Source organism: Chroicocephalus ridibundus, chromosome 20, assembly GCF_963924245.1.
Source record: "Chroicocephalus ridibundus chromosome 20, bChrRid1.1, whole genome shotgun sequence".
Lineage (NCBI taxonomy): Eukaryota > Metazoa > Chordata > Aves > Charadriiformes > Laridae > Chroicocephalus > Chroicocephalus ridibundus.
The window spans coordinates 7,400,905-7,420,669 of NC_086303.1; the positions used below are offsets into that span (position 1 = coordinate 7,400,905).

The 19,765-nt window shown below is 51.8% G+C and overlaps 3 protein-coding genes and 1 long non-coding RNA gene across 5 annotated transcripts in view; 2 read left to right on the plus strand and 2 right to left on the minus strand.

The window, feature by feature from the left end:
* Nucleotides 1-9,367, plus strand: part of LOC134525642 (uncharacterized) — a 28,321-nt gene extending 18,954 nt beyond the window's left edge. Inside the window, exon 3 of one of the 2 annotated variants that reach the window (XR_010073824.1) lies at nucleotides 9,026-9,367. This is a non-coding gene — a long non-coding RNA (uncharacterized LOC134525642). Of the gene's footprint in view, nucleotides 1-540; nucleotides 637-9,025 lie in introns of those variants that run through there. The other variant, XR_010073823.1, reaches the window with a different exon arrangement.
* Nucleotides 698-4,382, minus strand: BCL2L15 (BCL2 like 15). The gene is made up of 4 exons (XM_063356683.1): nucleotides 4,155-4,382; nucleotides 2,177-2,358; nucleotides 1,321-1,536; nucleotides 698-844 (listed from the first exon to the last, which is right to left on the minus strand). The coding sequence occupies exons 1-4, from the start codon at nucleotides 4,258-4,260 to the stop codon at nucleotides 827-829; spliced, it is 522 nt and encodes a 173-aa protein (XP_063212753.1). The 5' UTR covers nucleotides 4,261-4,382; the 3' UTR covers nucleotides 698-826.
* On the minus strand, nucleotides 4,984-12,522 carry AP4B1 (adaptor related protein complex 4 subunit beta 1). The gene is made up of 10 exons (XM_063356680.1): nucleotides 12,307-12,522; nucleotides 12,011-12,235; nucleotides 11,720-11,850; nucleotides 11,062-11,209; nucleotides 9,884-10,380; nucleotides 8,581-8,664; nucleotides 7,471-7,574; nucleotides 7,062-7,269; nucleotides 6,475-6,759; nucleotides 4,984-6,295 (listed from the first exon to the last, which is right to left on the minus strand). The coding sequence occupies exons 1-10, from the start codon at nucleotides 12,417-12,419 to the stop codon at nucleotides 5,868-5,870; spliced, it is 2,223 nt and encodes a 740-aa protein (XP_063212750.1). The 5' UTR covers nucleotides 12,420-12,522; the 3' UTR covers nucleotides 4,984-5,867.
* On the plus strand, nucleotides 12,523-19,737 carry DCLRE1B (DNA cross-link repair 1B). Its single transcript, XM_063356682.1, has 4 exons — nucleotides 12,523-12,792; nucleotides 12,875-13,022; nucleotides 13,086-13,265; nucleotides 13,360-19,737. The coding sequence occupies exons 1-4, from the start codon at nucleotides 12,604-12,606 to the stop codon at nucleotides 14,232-14,234; spliced, it is 1,392 nt and encodes a 463-aa protein (XP_063212752.1). The 5' UTR covers nucleotides 12,523-12,603; the 3' UTR covers nucleotides 14,235-19,737.
* Nucleotides 19,738-19,765: the final 28 nt, after the last annotated feature.

Here is a 19,765-nt window from a genome sequence, read left to right on the forward strand (position 1 = left end):
TTAATTATGCCAGCCTAATTCACCTCACTCACTCTCCGTGACATTTGCGGGCACTCTAAAAACCCCCAGCACCCAGTGGAGGTCATGCTGAAGTGGGAAGGAGAAGCAGAGAACAAAATTCTCTAAGGCCATCCATTTTCTCTGCTTGCAGAAGTGGGGAAAACTAAACTAAACAAAACCAAGCTAAAACCAACAATCCTCCAAAGAAACACCAAAAAAGGTATGGGAATCACAACCTTGATCTTTCAATATCTCACATTTTGCACAAAAACTTCAGCTGTACCAAGTCTGTTTCTCTTTCCAAATGTAACTGCTCATTAAATGTGTGCCCCTTCTGTGTTTTCTTGCAGATCGGGTACAGAACAGCTGCAAGATTTCTGTATCCTGCTGCTAAAAGGCAAAGGGCTGCTGATCGCTCTGAAAGAGCCCTCACTTCATTTAAAATAATGTCAAATTTTAATTTTGCAAAAACAAGACTTTGAATCACCTGAGAGGAATAGAGATCTTTAAAATAACTAATGGAAATTTGTTTTAAAACAGATATTCCCGTGATGAGTCCAGAACACTAAGCAGGAACCCAGAAGCCTTGAATAAGAGTGAAGCCCACTTCTATGGCTAAATTTAATAGAAACACAAGAAGAAAAATAAATTAATAAAAACAAACATTTATTAATTTTTTTCTTTTAGTGATAAAGAATATCTTGTACATATTCTTTATGCGTAGAGTTTTGGTTGCATTCTCCTGAAGAAACCCAACAGCATTTCTCCCAGGTAAAACAACGAAAAGCCCAGCTTCACCTTCTGGAAGGTTGTAGAGCCCTTTCTCTCAACTGTCCAAGTTCTCCTGAAAACAAACAAAAAACCCCGTGAGCATTTGTTTCAGAAAAAGAATTCGAGGCAGGTTTAAAGGAACCAGCAGGAAGAGAAGGACGCGGGATGCAGGGATGATGTGACCCTCTCCCGGGACGAGTGGGTCTGTGAAGCTGCGCGAGAAGGACAGTGCTTTTTGTATGGCCCATCCGTCATTATTATTTTGATTCTCATCTAAGGGAGCGAGCTGAGCTCCCAAGATACTGAGAGAAGGAATTAAACCCCAAGACAGAGACGCAGATGGGAGTGCGATGCCGACTCCAGTAAGACTTGGCCGAGGCGTTCGGCAAAGCCGCGCTGCCATGGCTATACGCAGTTAGTTGGTGCCCATGTGCTGGGGACAGGCTGGGTATCGGTGGCAGCCGTGCGAGGCAGGAGGGAGAGGCGAGAGACACAGAGGAAGGACCATAAGCGTCCAGGCAAACATCACCGACACCTTCGCATCCTTACCCATCCGCCGTGGGCCTCAATGTAGTTTCTCACTTGAGAATTTCCATTAATCGCTCTTATGAGGTAGCTGGGATGCACCATAGCTGGGACTTTCTTAAGAAGATACATTAGCAATTTTGCAGAAACACAGAGAAAAGCTCTCTCGTAGGCCAGCTCGGGGTTCCGGTCACTCCAGCTCCTGCTGAGAGAGTCCACGGCAGCCCCAAACTTCTCCATCTGCAAGCATCGAGAGAGCAGTTTGAGCTTCTTTTTAAATGACAATGCGATAAGTCAGTCTTGGCTCAAAATCCACCATCCAGCTAAATTCCCACGACTCGAGCAGGTGACCCCGCAGCTTCTGGAGGCAGCCAGGCAGCGCCGGGCCCTGGGCAGGGCTCTCCTTGCTGCGGCTCCTGCCGGCTGCGGATGAGGGACCGGGAGGGCCGCCACGGCCCAGCTGGAGCTGCAACCGGCCCGGAGGACAAGAGCTCTGGGCTGGGGCAGCTGCGGCACCCGCTCTGTCCCTCACCGCGGTCTTCCTCCTCCTCCTCTTCTCCCCTCCGCACTTGCTGCCCCCACCCGCTCTAGACTGGCTCTTGCCATGGCAGCTTGGCCCGGGCAGTCCCGGGCTTCTCCAGTGATAAAAAGCGTCTCTTCTGGAAGAGAGAAGGAGGAAAGGCAGCTCCCACAGTGCCTTGTCCGGCGTCTGTCCCGTGTTGCAGTGGCGAAGGGAGGCTGCGGGGGCCGTGCCCCGTCCCCCCAGGCCCCTGGCTCCTGCAGAGCGAGCCGCGCTGCTCCCCGGCCCTTCCTGTTCTCCGACACCGGGCGAGACGAGGGTGCCTGCAGACAAGGCAGGGCAGGACGGGGTGTGCTTTACCTCTCCCTTGAGCACTTCAGCAAGATCCTCTGAGGAAATGTGTTCAAAATCCATGTTGCACCGGTCCCCCATTTGCCGCAGGCGACTGGCGATCACCACTGCGTCGAACGTCTTCAAGTCGTCTCCTATACAGGCCAGGAGTCTGCCAACCGAGCCAGCGTCATACCCGGCTGGAGGCCGCCCTGCAGAGAGAGGGCAAGGGGCAGAGAACACGGTGCCACAGCGCAGCCGCTTCGGCTGCCTCCAACACACTGCCCTTGGCAGGCGCTGCCGTGGTGACTGCCTCCAGCGCTCGGGAGGTCAATCCATCTGACAAGATGCATTAGGAAGTGTAAAACCAAAGTCCCTAAGAAATGGCATACGGCCGCTCAGGTATTCATTGCCTCACAGGGACCAAGGGGCTCTGCACCAGGGGTTTGTGCAGGACTCCTTCCTCCCACCTCAGCTGCTTCATGCTCAAGTCTCGGTTCATCCCCGCTCCCGCTTCCCCAAGGGCATCCCCCTAAGGCCGCTCTTATACCCCTCTGGGTTTTGGCAGCTCCTTCCCCCCAGGCTGCCAGAAGGGGGGTCAGAGGACTTGGAAAACCTCTCATCTCTCTCTTCCGACAGCAGTGACACAGCAGCACCAACCGGACAGCAAAGTCCGGCCTCCATCCCCCCGTGTTTTGAGGCTGCAGATCATCCTGTGCAGTCTTTGGGGAATTTATATATACTTAAGGTCTCTTCTGAGCACATGCAAATTGCAATGTTTCAAAGTCTCGTAGTAACCCAAATTTGGTAAGGTTTCCACAAGGGAACAAAAGGCATGTTTTACAGATGTCAAGTACAGAAAACCATTGGAACTTCTCAGCTACGGTACATAAAGGGGCGAGGGGGCCTCAGTTAGAGCATTTTTCCCTTAAAGCATCCTGAGGGGAAGAATTAACAACAGAATATTATTTATTGTTTCTGAACGTTACCAAAGGAAGGTTCAGCCAGAAGGAGCTACCCAACAGTGAAGGTTTCAGCAAAACCATTTCCACGTTTGACAAAGTCATAAGGAACTGAAAGCAGGATATTTCGACATAAAGCAATGGGGAACACGATCTGGAGGCATCGCTTCCTGATCCACGCACCCTCCCTCCCTCATCCAGCCCCGAATTCCAGCTCAGCTCCCCTCCTTCGGGCGCCGGCACTCAGTGTCCGCAGCCCAGGGCAGAAGCCCGTGTCTCCCGGGGCCCTGGGCAGTTCCCCAGCCCTCGGGACAGCGGGGGCAGAGGCACAATCGTCCGATCCAGGAGAGGGAAATGAGCAATACATGAAAGGAGACTTTTCCTTTTGGCAAAACGACAAACTTCCATGAAGCTTTTGAGAAATTAACTTTGCTTGCTATCTGGTGTCAGCAAGATCCCAGCGTCTCTTGGGACATTTTAACTGGTTTGTTGCCAAGAAAATAATGGGAAAATCAACACAAACACAGGTGAAATTCTGGGTTTCTTGCAGCATTGCCCAGCAAACCAAAGTAGCCCAAATGATATTGGGAGTTTGTGAAGCAAAGACTACATTCTGTCTTACATGTTAAAGCAACTGGTTTTATCCAATAAGCAATATGAGCTTTCTTTTTGTTAATGACAATTAAAACTTGTCCCACCTGCTTGGTTCAGAGCAAGTTACTGAGGACGGGCAGAGCCGTGCGAGGCTCGGCAGCCCCTTCCCTGCCAGCAGCCGCAGCCCCGGTTCGGGGAGCGGGGGACGGGGCAGCCGCCCCTCACAGCCCCTGATGCCAAGGCAGGCTGCGGCGATGGCTGCCCGACACTCAGACGACAACACCTTGCTCTAGCTTTTCCCCCAGAAGAGGTAACTTGGAAGTCATCGCAAGCCTGCGTGTTAGGAAACTCAACAACCGCAACTACAGCCTCCTTCCTTTAAGCACTCAGTCAAAGCGCTCCTCAGTCGTCTGCACCAAACCAGCCATTTTTCCTCCCCCGAGAGGCCTTACCTTCCGAGTCTGTCTCCAGGCTCCGGCAGTCACTCTCATCGTCACCTAGGAGGTCCGAGAACAAGGCATTCACAACGCACTCCGTCTGCTTCTCAAAGGTGGCCATTGCAGCCTGTCTCCCCGGCGTGGACACAGGCGATTCCGCTCACACCACACTCCTTGCAGGTGAGCTTTGCCTCCGGATTTTGCTTTCCTTTACCCAGAGCTGCACAAGTTCTTCCTTCTGGGAAGAGCACGACCCCTGACTCCTCCCCGGGGCAGCAGGATGTGCAAATATTTGCTCTCAACTGTTGTAATTCAAGCTATGGGTGTGGTTTAGTATTGAAATAAGCCCTTTCTGATAAGATCTAAAATATTTACAAGTTATCAAAGACTGCTGACCTGTTCATTCATATCAAGGAAGGTGCCTGGATAAAAGGCTGGAATCTCCAAGTCCCATCCCAGACAGACTAGACTCGGTCTAGACACAGCAGAGAAAGTGATGGTTTGCCAACAACTATTCTTTTTCTGAAAACTGCATAATGCCAACGCAGCTCTCCGAAAGGACAAGAAAACAACATATGCATAAAGAGTCTGGAAACTGTGAATAGCAGCCCTGCTACAGCTGACTTCTTATCTGCCTTTGAATTCACCCGTAGGTAGCTCACCTCTTACAGTAATTTGACTGAAATAAATTGTTGCACAATTGTTCCTTAAAGCTTTGCTTCAAGGAAGTTGAGAGAGAAAAGCCCCGTCTGACACAGAGGCAGGAGCTGGACCACAGCTGTCTCCGGACCCAGTAGTGATCGGATGACTCCATCCCGCAGACTTCAGAGTTGAACAAAGAAAGAATGATTCACATTTTTATTAGGAAATTTTGAAATAAAATGCAAAACCCGTTGTTTAACAGTAGCAGCAGTGTTTCAGTGAAGCGTGTGGAAGGTATATTGCATTTTAAAGGTACAATACAGTTATTAAGAGAAATTAAAAATGACAAGTAGTCTTATAGAATAGGGTTAACAAAGCCAGTCCTTGCGGCGCACCACGAAGCCCTGTTACAGTAGCCGTGTACCTCAGCCTTCGCCAAGGAGCCTTCCTCAGGGTTTTGCCACTCTGTAAAACATGGCTGTGACAAGGACACTTTTCGTGACGCTGTACAAAGTCCATCTCTCCGTAACTTTTAATAGTGCAGATGGAGTGCTGTTGACACGTCCTTCAAAAAACAAGTCCCAAGGCTGGCCAGAGTATAGCTTTAAAAGTCGCAAAGGTTTAGTCACGTAGCACTGCACCATCCCGCGTACCGTACTGTGAGGACAGGATGACAGTACTGCACAGAAATAAGTATGACACAGAAAACAAACCATAAATACCCACTCTAGTTATAAAGTAACAAATGGTAAAAATCATATCAGCAAAAATTTAGTATTCCATACAGGTTGTGACAATCGCCATAGATGCCACCACTTCCACGAGTCACGCCAGAAGCGGCGGGCTCAGGAACACGTTACCTTGTCCTTCCCCAGCCCAGAGGGAGGACAGACCCCTCACCCTGCCCCATCCACCAGCTGCAGCTGCCCCCGTGCCACTCTGCCTGCTCGGCCCAGCTCCAGGAAAGGGCTGCTAACACTCCCGCAGTTTAAAAGTACAAAACCAGCATCAAGTACAGCAAGTGAAGCCAGAGAAGGAAACGTTTCCTGTGCCCTGAGCAAGTATCCCACTGGGAGCAGGGAGCAATCAGGACCCCAGTCCGGCAACTGTCCCCATGACCGTCCTTAACGCCAAAATGAAGGTTTGCAGTGCCTCCGGCTTCGCCTCGCTCTGCTTCACCAAAACCTGCATCTCCGAATCTGCCGCCTCCAGCAAGAGCTCTGTTAGGAAGAGGCATCCTGTGTCATCTTGAGCACTGAGATAAGCTTTCCACGGCTGGACACCAGCTTTGCTCATAGCAATGGTCTGGATATGGACAACGTGAAGGGCCGTCTGTATGGTATCTGGGTGAACAGTCCCACACCAGGGCAGAGAGAGGTGGCAGCTCGTGTCCAAGCTCAGCCAGGTCTTCTCAAACTGTTCTGCAGTCAGGTAAACATCAGGAATTAAGGTCAGGCTGCCTGTCTCAGGATGAACATTGAGGACTTCTTTATTCCCTTCAGAAATCAGCGACTCTGAAATGAAACCACAAACATGTGAGATGCAGCATATAAGGTGTCGTCAGAGGAAGAGGGAATGCACAAGATAGAACTCTACGACAGCATTCTCAAACCACTGTGATGTTCTTCCGAAGAAACCCACGTGAGAACACGTACTGACAAGACAGATCCCAGACGAAGGTGAGGCCGGTTACCTGTGTCTCTGTTCCTGGAGTCAGTACAAGCAGAACAAGCGTAAGGGGGTTCTGCTGGCTGGTGAGCAGTAACGAGTGCCCAGTGTTCTCTGCCATAAACTGGTGCAAGAGTATTAAACTCTGAAGCCCAGGTATTCACGGGTCGCTCAGTTTGGTCTTCCAGGAGCCCCAGAGAGGGGTCAGACTTGGGGCTACACAGGACCCGTTTCACTTCTTCCACACCGGACTGCAAAAGGCGATAGTAGAACAATCCACGGTCTCGTACTGCCATATCCATCTCCTCCTCTGGGAATTAGAGAGACACAGTTTATGGAGAATTCTATCATCCAGATTTCCCCAAAGTACTAAGCCTTAATTACTAAAACCAGATTCCCAGCGATACAGCGTAAGCCTGTTACACCCCCCACCCAGACAGTTAGGGGCCAAATAGCTGCCCAAGGCATAAAGCCACCTTGCCTTGCCACCCTGGACGGTGCCCTCACAGCTAGGATGCGGACACACGGCATCCATGCGCTGGGGACACAGCCAAACCAGGTCCCAAAAAGCCTCTACTACAGCTTCAGTGAAACAGAACGAAGGGAACCCACCTATGCAGTAATAGAGCAGCCTCCCCAGCATGTCCTGACACTCGGCAGGACGAGACAGGAAGAGTCGCACCAATGCTGTCAGAAGCTCCATCTTCACTGCTGGGAACATCTCTGACTTCATGTTCTCCACAAACTCCTCTAAAACATAGGGGGCATTCGGTACTTTCTCACCATGTGCACCCAGGAGCCAGATCAGCGCTTGCTTGCCCTGAAGGAACCGCAGAAAAAAAATGGCAAATAGGCACTGTTTACCACAAAGAATGGTGACGTGCCATAAACAGATATGAGAGAACAAGTCTTTTGAAGATTTGTGATCTTTGTCCTGGCAATCGCAACCCAAAGGAAAGCCAAACAGTCATTGTCCACCCATCCTCAAGAGCTGCCAGCCCACAGCACAAAGCCACCTTACCTCACTGTCCTGGATGGCGTCCTCACAGTTAGGCAGTGCCCGACACACCGCATCCGTGCACTGCGGACACAGCCACACCAGGTCCCGAAAAGCCTGTACTACCGCTGTAATGAAACAAAATGCTCAGCGTTCTTCCCCAAGAGTTATAAAACCACTGGGGGGAAAAAAAATTTCTAAAAAACCCCACTCAAGAGACTTTGCAAATCTTAGCGAGGGAGGTCAGTGCCTTGCTCGTGACTGTGATTTGAGACACCGTTCTTCAAACTCCCATGACACTGTGTTTGTCAGAGCAAAGCTGCACCAAGTCTAAAATAAAGCACTGAAACTTCAGGTTGCTTCTCTGGCTGCTGGAAAGTAATCTCTCTTCTGGACATTCCCCAGCCTTTCAAAAGACACTGACTCATAATGCTTCAGACACACAAGGTTAGAATGACAAATTAAAACTAACGCCACTTCAAAATGAGTCTCAAGAACTTTAGGTCAAAACTTTAAAGGCTTCGCTGCCCACTTACAAAAACACCAGCAGCTCCTAAGACTTAATTCAACAGCTGAGTGCAAGCATGTGATTTTCAAAGCTGAAAGCAGACCATTTAAAAGAGAGGGCAGAAACAGCAATGACATGAACTTAGATCTGAGGTCAGCAGAAGAAAAAGAGAAGCCTGGGTACAAATGAATCAGACTATTATATGAGGAACAGAAATCACAAAGATTTAAAAGACACAGACTAAGAGTCCCAGTTAGAAAGAACTAAAAATCAGATCTGTTAATCAACTTGGCCCTCATGAACAGTCATTAAAAAGTCTCTGCCGAGCCCCTCACTCCCCAAGTCAGCAGCCAGCAGCCAGGAAGGAGCCTCCACATCGGCCCCTGAATGCAGCTATGACCGCCTCCCCCTTCTCTACAGAGTAGTTCGTAAGGAAGGAAAAACTACAATGTGCAGTCACACTACATGCCCCCACTCCACCAGGAAGACTTCCATCTGCAGATGCCAATTAAATTAAAAATTAAAATGCCAATTAAATTTAAAGCCTCGAGTTTGGGATCACAAGCCCCAGCAAGGCTCCCTCTTCCTGCGAGTATAAGCCAGGCAAACAACCTGCAGACGATTACCTGAAGTGATATGCTCCTGCTGCAGCCCCAGGAGCTCTGTCAGAATCCCCACGCACTGTTCTGTGTATGTCCTAGCAATATTGCCTGCAGAGACACCAAAGGACATGGAAGTCAACCTTTTATCAGAGTGAAATAAGAACCACGAGCCCAACTATTCATCACAACTCACTTTAAAGAAAGTCTTTGTCTTTTCCTTTTTGACTATGGTTTCTGAAAGTGTAGCTGAATGAGCCTGTTCTCCACACAAGGGCTATGTTCCTCTTTCGGAAGGCACACCTCAGAAGAAGTCTGAGCTTTTCTTACACGTTGTCCTGGTTTCATCTGGGATAGAATTTTCTTTCTAGTGGCTGCTATGTTTCAGATTTGGTTTGAAAGGAATGTCAATAATGCATATTGTTTTAGTTATTGCTGGGTGATATTTATAGCATTCGATTACTTTTTTCAGATTCCCACAGAAGCTGAGAAGGAGCATAGACACAACGATGGAACGGCCGATGGAATTTTCCATGCCACCGATGTCACGCTCAGTATATAAATGAGGGTTGGCCAGGGGGGCAGGAATTCACGACCACTACTCAGGATGGTGCCGATTCATCAATTTACTGGGTGGTGAGAGTGACTTGTGTCATTATTGTTATTATCGCTGTTTCCCTTTCTGATATTGTTCTATGAAACTGTCTTTGTCTCAACCCATGAGGTTTTTTCATCTTTCCCTTCCCCTCCTTTTGTCCCTGCCCTTCTCAGGGAAAAATGGCAAGAACTGAGAGAGCGGCTGCGTGGCCCTACCGCTGGCTGGGGTTAAACCATGGCACACGCAATATATAAGAAAGGCATTTTAGCCTAGTTTTCTCCTTATGAATACTCCAGAAACACCTATTTTAAAGCTTACAGAAACAAAACTAAAGTGCCTCAAATCACCTTAACTCCGCCCCCACCACAACTCAAAGAACAGGCAGGTATTACAGGAGCTCCTCCACCCACTACACAGTTCCATTCAACATGACAGGGCTCATTAATAAGATGAAATGCCACAATTTCTTTAGAGCATCTCACCAGAGCACAGACATTTGAATGAGATTATGCGCACCTGAAACAGCTGAATGCCAGGACTTACGAAAGAATTGGCACAACCGTGGTTTAGAAACAGACTCACACAGAACACCGGGCAGGCCAGTCTACAGAGGATGTACTGCTTCAGCGCACGCCAGTTATCTGCCACTTGCCCAGATACACTTGAGCAGAGAAAGGCCCAGCTGAAGGGTCTAGAGCTGCAGCTGCTCCCGAAGCAAGACGTGGCTCTTACCTATGGCGAAGATCGCCCCCTGGGCAAGCTCTACCGAGACATCAGTGCAATAGCCCTTCAGCTCCTCCAGCACTTGCTGTACGTTTTCATCATTCACCAGCTCACACAACACCTCCATCTTCTGGCATTTGATGTAGTGGGGCTCTGAATACGAACAGAAGAACTTTTTGTAGTGGCTGCTAAAATGGCCGGGAAGGCTACCGAGGATCTGACGCACATGGCACAGCGCAGTGAAGCAGAGCTCCCTGCTCTCGGAGGTGCAGGCCGACAGCAGTGGCCCCTTCACTCTCACCAAAACATCTGCCTGCACATGTGGGTACTCCCTGGCCAGCACTAGGAAAAGCTTGGTGGCTGCCATCACGACACTGGGGCTGCTGCTTTTGAGATAGCCATCCAATAAATTGAGTATGTCGAAGAGCTCCTCCTCGCTGCGAGGTGTGTAACGCAGAAGGAAGGTAAGCACCTCACTTTGCCCCCACTGATCCAGATCTGCCATCCTGACAAGAGAAAAAACACGGTTTGCAGGAGTCAAGAAGCGCACAAAGGTCTGTGCTGTGCAGAGGAAAGGCCTTGGCCTCTGAGTTTCTTATGCCCTCTTTTCCAAACCAAATGCTATGCTTCAGAAGTAGATACCACAATTATATCTCAAGAGAATTGACCAGTTTATGCACATAGGCTTAACCCAGTACCAGCCACATGCACTTTTGCTGGTGCTATGAGCGAAACAGCAACATTAACAAGAACCTGGGGCAGAGCAATACCGCTCTTTTGCCATATCACATAGAATTATCTGCAGAAAAGTTCTTCAAGCAATGGATAAAATATATATATCTTTCAATAGACTGGGAGATACAGAGTAGAACATACCTGTCCCACAAATATATCATATATACTGTCACCAAAAAAAACCCCAAACCCAACCACATTAACTTACAATTCCAAACAAACCACCAGATGAAACAAAGACTCCCTGGAAAAGCAGGGCTCCTCAGATTTCTCTTAAGAACTTAGCATAGAATTAATTTGATTTCTCTTGGGATGGGCCCCTCCATCTTTTGGTGCCTAACTCTTGCCTTCAAATTTTGACAGGAGCCCAGAAATACCTGCTTTAGTTGCATGCAAAATGCAAGAACAAGAATGAAGCTTCCAGCGGCATCTTAACAGCAAAGAAAACAAACCTGTTGAGGAGATGGTGAGCAATGGGTTTGTTGATGACAACTCCTCCCTCTTTCTTCAAGATCTCTTCTAAGGCCCTCAGACAATTCACAACTACAATGGGATCCTGATCACGAAGCAAACTGTACAGCTCGTTCACCAATGCACCATCTGCAAAGAAGCAGAGGTCTCTATATATCAAATTCTGTTGACCCAGCGCAATTTAATCACCGCCTGTAAGCATTTATCACGAGAAAAAAAAAGATACGGCTCGAACTGGGAGAAGCAGTGAACAAAACTTTCAGCTCTACAGTAACACCTGCCCCAGCACAACCTTTCCCTGAGGTCTGCAGGTGTGGGGACAGGGACAGCCCCGGCCGAGCACGGGCTGTGGAAACAGCCGGGTAAGAGCGGGTAGGAGAGGGGCACGCTGGCACGGAACCCGGCAGTGCCCGGCGCTGCAGAAACGACTCCATGCGCAGCGATAGCCCCCTCCTCCTCCTCCTCCCTCTTTCTGTCTTGCAGCCCAGAGGCAGAACCAGGACAAAACGCACACCTGAACGTGCTTCCAGCGGCTGGATGCCCCTGGCTCCTGTGGGCCACCGTGTGTCCCCCCCCCGCCACCTCCCCCCAGCTCCTAGGGGCCACCGACCCGGGCAGACGGTCCCTCAGCCCACTCACCGACTTCGGAGTCCCCCTGCAGCTTCACCATCTTGGCGCAGCCCAGCACGGCCGCTCTCCTCACGTAGGAGGCCTTGTCCCGCAGGCCGCTGAGGAGGGGCTGCTGCAGGTACTCCTGGATGCCGGGCATCCTGCGGCGGGGGGGAGTCAGAGGGACGGCACCGGCACCCCCCACCGCCCCGGCACCCCCGCCTGCCCCGAACCCCCCCCCCGCGCCGCCCCGGCACCCTCTCCCGCCTGCCCCGGGCCCCCCCCTCCCGCTGCCCCGTTCCCCCCGCCGCCCAGTCCCACCTGAGGCCGCACATGCTGCGGAGGGCGAGCCCCCGCACGGCGGGGCTGGGGTGGCCGCAGTCCTTGCGGAGCGTGTTGACGGCCAGCAGCGCCAGCTGCGGCTGCCGCGGGGCCTGCGCCCGCAGGTACAGCGACACCAGCTTCTTCTGCACCACGTCGGCCGCCGCGCTGGCCTTCACCATCTCCGGGAACAGCCCCGACACGTCCGCGCCCTGCGCCATGTGCCTGCGCCGGGAACACCGCTCAGCGACCGCGGCCCCGCACCGCCCCCCCTCCCCCCCAGCCCCCCGCCGTACCGGATGACGCGCAGGACGGCGGCGCGGTAACGCAACCGATCCGCCTGCACGTGCGGGTTGGCCAGGGCCCGGCGCAGCTCCCGCACCGCGTCCTCGCCGCCCAGGTACGGCATGGCCCCGGTCCGCCCGGTCCTGGGCCCGCTCCACCGAGCGCCGCCGCCGCCGCCGCCCCGCCCCTGGGGTGCGCCTTAGCCCCGCCCCGCGCTGCGCGCGCAGCCCCGCCCCGCCCCGCCGGAGCGCGCGCGGCTCCGCCCGCCAATTCGGGCGGGAAGCGGCGGGCGGCGCGGGGTGGCCGCCATGAACGGGACGGTGCTGCCCGGGACCCCCATCGCCGTGGACTTCTGGAGCGTGCGGCGGGCGGGCGGCGCCCGGCTCTTCTTCCTGTCGCACCTGCACTCGGACCACACGGCCGGGCTCTCCAGCACCTGGAGCCGCCCGCTCTACTGCTCGCCGCTCACTGCCCGCCTCCTGCACCGCCGCCTCCAGGTACGTGTACCCGGCCCCCGCTGCCCGGCCCGGCCCGGCCCGGCCTCACCGCCCGGCCCGGCCTCACCACCCGGCCCTGCAGGTGCCGACGCGCTGGATCCGGCCGCTGGAGGTGGGGCAGAGCCATGTGGTGGGCGAGGAGGTGACGGTGACGCTGCTCGACTCCAACCACTGCCCCGGCTCCGTCATGTTCCTCTTTGAGGGCGCCTTCGGCACCATCCTCTACACAGGTACGGCCGGGCCCCCGTGGTGCTGCCCCTTCCCTGCCCCGCCCTGACGCCCTCTCCTTGCAGGGGACTTCCGCTACGCCAGCGCCATGCAGGGCGAGCCGGCGCTGCGGGGCCGCCACATCGACCGCCTCTACCTGGACAACACCCACTGCCACCCACACCGGCCGCTGCCCTCACGGCAGCACGCCACACGCCAGGCCGCCCACCTCATCCGCGCCCACCCGCAGCACCACGTCGTCATCGGTGAGTGCCACCCCATGCCGCGGTGCACCTGCCCTGCGCTCCCTGCCCTAGGCCGGGGCTCAGCCCGCCATGCCACCCACGGCTCTCTCCATAGGTGTGTACAGCCTGGGGAAGGAGACGCTGCTGGTGGACCTGGCCCTGGAGTTCCGCACCTGGGTGGTGGTGAGCCCCTGGCGCCTGGAGCAGATGCGGCTGCTGGAGCTGCCTGATGTCTTCACCACCGAGGAGGGGGCTGGCTGGATCCGTGCTGTGGATGTTGCCGAGATCCGCTCGGATACCCTTGTCAGCTGGAACATGCTGCACCCTACGATTGCCATCATCCCTACGGGCAGGCCTGTGAAGGTCACTCACCCCAACATCCATCTGATCCCGTACTCAGATCACTCATCCTTTTCGGAGCTGTGCGAGTTTGTGAAGTGGTTGAAGCCTTGCTCGGTCATTCCAATCGTGAGGGGCAGCATGTGCCAGGCTTACTTTCAGAAATATCTAAATTCTGCCCCCCAGGCACTTCCTGACCTCAGAATGCCAAAGCCAGTGAAAGAGTCTGGACAGCAGCAAAGCAAAAGGAAGGGGCAGGAACCCATGTGTCTCTTGAAAAGAGTTACCCGCTGTTCTGTGCCCCAAGGAGTTGTTTATGAGTCCCCAGAGGAACATACTGAGAACTCTGAAGACTTCATGGATGTTAAGGTTCCTCAGCAGAACGACTGCGAGTCAGCCTTCTGCTCAAAAGAAGGTTGCGCTTGTTATCACACGGGCAAGGAGAAAGGGAAGGCAGAGCTGAGTGGAGAACAGCCAGGAGAGGCAAGAGCAGCCAGCGCTGTTAGCTGGGCACCTCTCTCTGATGAGCGCTTTCTGACTGGGTTCGCAGAGCAGTATTTACTCACTCCCTTAAATGTCCTAAAGCGGAATTCCTCACAGAAATTTGACAAGCTGGTAGAAGATTTCTTTAGGAGAGGAGAAGCATCCTGAAAAATCGGCACTTGCCAGCGCCAATGCAGTTGACAGCAGTGATGCTAGAGGTCTTATGACTGCACCCCATTCTCTGTGCTTTAGTTTCCCATCAGGAGAGAGGAGCTCAGCTATGGGGTCTACGTTTGTTACCTCTTATTAGAGGACAAGGAGGAAACTATAACCAATTTGTAGGCATTAGATTTTTATTTTAATTTATTTATTTTTATATCTCTACATCTGCTGGGTCTCCACACTCGGGCAGTACAGTCCCACTGCGTGTGTGCCTTGTATCTGCTTTTTGCAGTGACTTGCCTGTCTCTTGTGACAGAAGATAATGCCAGGTTGATTCGAGCTGAGCAGCAGAGGGTGTGAGCTGCCTGCAGCTGAAGTGATTAATGGGGGTGTATGTGATGAAAGAAGCAAGAAGGGGGAATCTGAGAGCCTCAAAGATTCTTCTTTATATATGGCTGTAATTCTTCATTGACAATGAGCAGTTCACTCAAGATGCATTACAGATATTATATATTAAGTTATATTTTAAAAATTACTCTTAAAGAAAGCTAGAAAATGAAGAGCCTCTAAGTCTATTAATCTGTTTTCTGTCTATTAATCTATTTTCTATCTATTAATCTAATAATAACTCCAGACAGCGCTGCTTTTGTATCCAGCCAACTGCAGCTGGACGCAGTTCGGCTCTCCTGAAAGCACCATCTTAATGTTAATTGTCAATGCTTTTTCAGGTTAGCGGCTGGAAGAAATAGGAATTGTCTGGGTTGTTGAGTTCTGGACTTTCCAGAATGGGTTACTAGAGCCTCTGCAGCCTCTGCACTCAAGTCTGCACGTCTGAAATCTGCTTGACTGCAAAGCATTTCTGGTAACTGCCAGTGTTCTGCTGGGCCCACTGCCTTCCCATCCACTGCCCGTTCTTATCACGCAATGGCAAATGGGATGGAAGATAGTGAAACGTCTGCTTAGTGGTGTGAAGTGCTTAGTCTTAGCAGCATTGTTTGGAAGGAATGCTATTTATTTGCGACACAAAATGTTTTATGTGATGTTGACCAGGATCAGAGTCTCTTCTGAATGTAGTGTCCTGCCAGGTCTCTCCAAGACCAGCTAGATGGATTGAATTCCCTGAACCAGGTCAGAATAGGAAGTGTTTGCTCTTTGAGTAAAGCTAGGGCTCGTGGAAAGCAAAGATGCCTGTAGATGCAGCAGCCATACCTGTTAAAAACAAGGCTGCCCTGAACAGTAATCATGATGACAGCCAGAGTGGGTATGTTTGGAAAGCTGTTTGGCAAACAGGAGCCCCAACTCCCAACCCTGTGCCTTCCCAGGCACTGCAGCATTGTCACTGTAATGTAAGCGGTCCCTCTCACGGGCTGCCTATGGATTCTGCCTGCCAACTGCTACGGGGACGTCGGGAGGGAGGGAGCAGTGTTCTGTGAAACACACTTGTAAAGGGGTAGTAAGGGCAGGTCAAGCTTCTTTCTGTGGTCTGAATGGTCCTGTTTCTTGGAGGTTTATGTACAGATTATTTGCGTATCAAAACTCAGCTGCAGAGCTTCATCATGTCAGTGTGAGCGGAGACACCTGCCTCTTCTGTAACATCCGAGAACACCAGGGAAATAATTGTGCTATGCTTGTTGTGTTTTGCCTGCTGCTGGCTGCCTTGGAGATGCAGGCTGTTATTTAAGTACTGTTGAAGTTTAAGTGACCCATTTTACAGGCAAGTGAGTGAAGCACTGCCTGAACTCCCAGATTCCATGTCCTGCTCTCCCGGGCAGCCTCTCCATTGCTCAGGAGGAATGTTTGCCTTCTGAGTCACTGCTCCATTTAAGTATGTTGCAAATGACCACGGAGACCTGATGCGTTTCACTGCTGATGTTTTGTGGCATCCAGCCTTTCCTCTTTTATTCTTATCAACCATTCTTCTCAATCATTTATTCAAGTAAATGAAGTACAGAACTTCCTGGTGAACCTCTGGGCAAAATGGAGTTGTAAATGGTAATCCTTTGCAGAGGCAACTGATCTTTAGATCACCCAAAAAGTGAAAATTGCAGAGAATTCAGAAGCTGGGGATCTGCACCTCATTTCTGAATGCTTAGTTAAAACTGCAGAAGAAATGCTGGCTTCTGTTACTAGAGCTTAAAAGGTAATTCCTGCCACTTCAGAAATAAATTATCCAAATGATATAGAGCTAAGGAAACCTACAATCTCTCCATGGTTTTCAAAGGCAATAGAAGCAGGAGAGACTTGGCCAACAGCCAGCATGTTGAAGATCTTTGCCTCATCACAGCAGGTGCATGAGGCATTTTAGAGGGCCACAGGTTTCCTTCCTTTCTTAGGTGTTACTTTTGTGTGTTATCGTAAAATCCTGGAAAAGAAAACAGGGGCTTGTGGGGAAAACTGGCAGTGTGGTCTTGCTGAGCTCTTAAGGTTTCTGAAAATCCTTCATTTTCCCCTGGAGTCTCCTGGCAGCAGTAAATAGCTGGCCTCTTACAGGCCTTGTTCTCCCTCATGCTTGCCTCCAAAGTTTCCCTCTTTTCCTGCCACCAGCCTGTCTCACAGGGGAGCGTTTGTGCAGCCGAGAGCTGGAGCGTCATGTACACCAGGGTCTGAACGTGCTGCTTCCAGCTCAGTGGCACAGGGCTCTGCCAACACCGCTACCACAGGTGCCTTCTCCTCACAACAGCGACAGTGAGAAGCTGTAGCCTCCTATTAGCTTGGCTGCGGGGTATCTAAGGGCCACATGCTTGGAAACTCACAGTTATCCTGTCAGGAAAAAAAAAATAAAACACGGTGCTCAGACCAAAGCCTCCCAAATCTATACATGCAGAGCATGCCCGAGCTGCTTATCTCTGTTCCACAGTTGGGAACCAAGCCCCAGTGGGACGAAACAACTCACCCAAGGCCTTACAGAGCCTACAGAGGAGCTAGGAAGGAGCAGAGTTCCTTTTGGCAAGTTTTTATCACTGTTTTAACAAGCTGCGATCAAATGCTAGCATGTCATCAGGGCAGGGCAGGCTTGTTCTGGGAGCAGGGCTGCCTGCTGAGCTCCTTCCGCACAGCTGCCCGTGAAAGTCCAGTTGCCATACTGTGAAACAGTTACTTGGCTCCACCTTCTCTAAAACAGAGTAGAAAACCGTGAAGGGGTACCCTCTCTATGCCATGGAGAGGAGGAAAAGTGCTCTTTAGGTTTAGGTTGCTGCCAAGAGCCTTACTTGTGCGCTCCATGGAAAAGAAGCGTATAACGTAACTTCGTAAGGAACACCCTACAGCACTCTGCTCTGTCGCGTTTCCAACTCTGCTTCCCGCACTGCAAGGCTAAAGCACTTAGGGCAGCGTCTCTCTTCTCTGCAGAGCTGCTGTCCGTTTCTGCAGTGCAGGTTCTTACTGTTATTTTCTGGATAAAAGGAATTGTGTAATGGGGAAATCTTCATCACCAAGAAAACTAATTAAATGAGTTTACATAACTTCCTGTATGGTGTGTTGTAGCTTTGGGCTTATTCCAAATTAACCTCAAGCCTAAAATCTCTTGCTTTGTATTCTTTTATGGAACCCTCTGAAAATGTAGGTGAATGTGCAGAAAAGGTAGAGCCACCCTGATAATCGTGTGAGGGGCCGCCTTCACATGAGCTGTTGCCTGGCTATGGGTGTTCTGTGTGCATTTGCGATTCCTTCTGCTAAATTTGGGCTCTTTTGCTAAGGTCGCTACAGTGCCTAAATTTTCCTTGCTGTCACTTTGTACTTGGCCACATGCCAGCCTCAGCACAAGCAGCCGTGAGCGTGCAGTAAATCGTTTGGGACAGGCCTTATTTGACAACAACCCTCTTGGCCCTGGCTCAGGAAGTCCGGGACTTTGTAAGCAGGTGCCTGGGAAGATGAGAATATTTTCATTTTCTGTGCGTGCTCCACTCATGACAGATGGGCAGGGTGGGGCGCCACCTGGGGCTGCTCCTCTGCTTGCTTTCCAGGCATTGCAACCAGTAAATACTGGAGCATAGGACTTGGGCCATCTGGGAAGCCACGCTCTTCACTCCAACAGGCAGGAGCTGCAGAATCGCGTCGGGGAGGAGGAGGAGGAGAGCTCGGGGAGGCGAGTTCCCCCCTTCCCACAGGGGACAAGCTCCACAGTGAGCCCAGGGCGCAGACCATGTCAGGCTCCCTCGGGTTTCAAGGGGCTGTGAGCCAAGCCCTTGCTGAAGTGTGTTGCATACTTTCTTGCTTTGGAGTTCACTGTATGTCTGAAGAAAATAAGGCCAAGAGAAATGCAGCCCCGAAGTCCTCCATGCAGGACTGAGACCTTCCTTTAGCAGACTGCACAGAGGGGTGAGCTGCTGAACAGTGTTCTGCTGCAAGGAAGAAAGTCAAAAATGTTATTCCTTGAATCAAGCACACACACAAAGTTACTTGTAGGATTTTACACAAAAGAGCAATACTGTCCCACTCAAACTTCTCTGCTGGCAGCTTGTCTCACTGTCCATTGGATGCTTATTTAGTGCCCCAAATCATGGCTGCAGTTAGTTGCCCAGCACTCTCTCATGGAAAAAAAGTTGCGCTTGAGTTTCTGCAAAGCAGAAAACCTCCTCGGTACATCCTGATGTTCCTCCCTCCCTGGGGATCTGACGGTGGCCCCAAGGATGGTTTAGAAAGGTACTTGTGTAATAGCGCGCACTGAGGTGGTGGCCCTGTCAGTACGTGCTCTGGATCTGCGTGACTCTTCCACCCACCTGAGGTGGAGCACGGTGAAGTCGCGATGGCCTGGAGGATGGGGTGGCTCTGCAGGGAGAGCCCAGCCCTCGCAGCAGAGGGGTGCGGGGGGTCCCCGGCAGCACGTCCTTTCCTGTAGCATCACGGCTTCAGCATCGCGGTGCCCGTTAACAAACGCTCCAGTTACAGCACTGGGTTTCCAACAGCCTCCAAAAGCCCGAGGTGACGACATGCGGTGGCTTTTGCTGGGCTGGCGCAGTCTCCATCTTCCACCTTATTCGTGTCTCTGCCTGTAATGGTCTAACTGTAGCAAACAGCAGATTGCGAGATCAAGGGATTTTGATTATTTTTGATTGTACGTTCTTTTTTCCCACTGATCATACGGATGCAAACTACTAGCCTTGGGTCTTTATGCTCGTTAAAAGGTGCAAGTTCATGCTCATTGTGCTGCTGTTCGTGTAGGAATAAATATGAAGCCGTGAAAGTTTCTGAGATTTTGGTAAGCGTATTTGTAACCGTTTTAAAGCACGCAGAAGCCCAAAGAACGTCCCCGCAGCACCGCTCTGCCTCTGGAGGAAGCTGAATTAAAGCACCCTGGACGTGGGGCTCCCGAGCGGGCGATGCCGCATCCCTCAGCGCTGTCTGACCGCCGAGCGGGCGGCCCGGCCGCCTTTCCCAGACCCCCCCTTCAGCCCCCGGAGCGCTCCGGCCGTCGCGGCCTCGCCCGCGCTCGCTTAACGGGCACCGGGCGGGCCGCCGGTTGCTGGAGCGGCTCCCGGGTACCGGCACGGGAAGGCCCGCCGCGCCTCTCGTCCCCAGCGCTTCCGCCGCCCGCCCCC

Coding starts and splice junctions, on each gene's coding strand:
- BCL2L15 (XM_063356683.1), bottom strand. CDS start 4,260: ATGGCCACCTTTGAGAAGCAGACGGAGTGCGTTGTGAATGCCTTGTTC. Junction 2,359..4,154: donor CCTGGAGACAGACTCGGAAG/GTAAGGCCTCTC, acceptor CTCTCTCTGCAG/GGCGGCCTCCAGCCGGGTAT. Junction 1,537..2,176: donor CTGAAGTGCTCAAGGGAGAG/GTAAAGCACACC, acceptor CGATGCTTGCAG/ATGGAGAAGTTTGGGGCTGC.
- AP4B1 (XM_063356680.1), bottom strand. CDS start 12,419: ATGCCGTACCTGGGCGGCGAGGACGCGGTGCGGGAGCTGCGCCGGGCC. Junction 12,236..12,306: donor GCCGTCCTGCGCGTCATCCG/GTACGGCGGGGG, acceptor TTCCCGGCGCAG/GCACATGGCGCAGGGCGCGG. Junction 6,296..6,474: donor CTCCAGGAACAGAGACACAG/GTAACCGGCCTC, acceptor GTTTCATTTCAG/AGTCGCTGATTTCTGAAGGG.
- DCLRE1B (XM_063356682.1), top strand. CDS start 12,604: ATGAACGGGACGGTGCTGCCCGGGACCCCCATCGCCGTGGACTTCTGG. Junction 12,793..12,874: donor TCCTGCACCGCCGCCTCCAG/GTACGTGTACCC, acceptor CCGGCCCTGCAG/GTGCCGACGCGCTGGATCCG. Junction 13,266..13,359: donor GCAGCACCACGTCGTCATCG/GTGAGTGCCACC, acceptor CTCTCTCCATAG/GTGTGTACAGCCTGGGGAAG.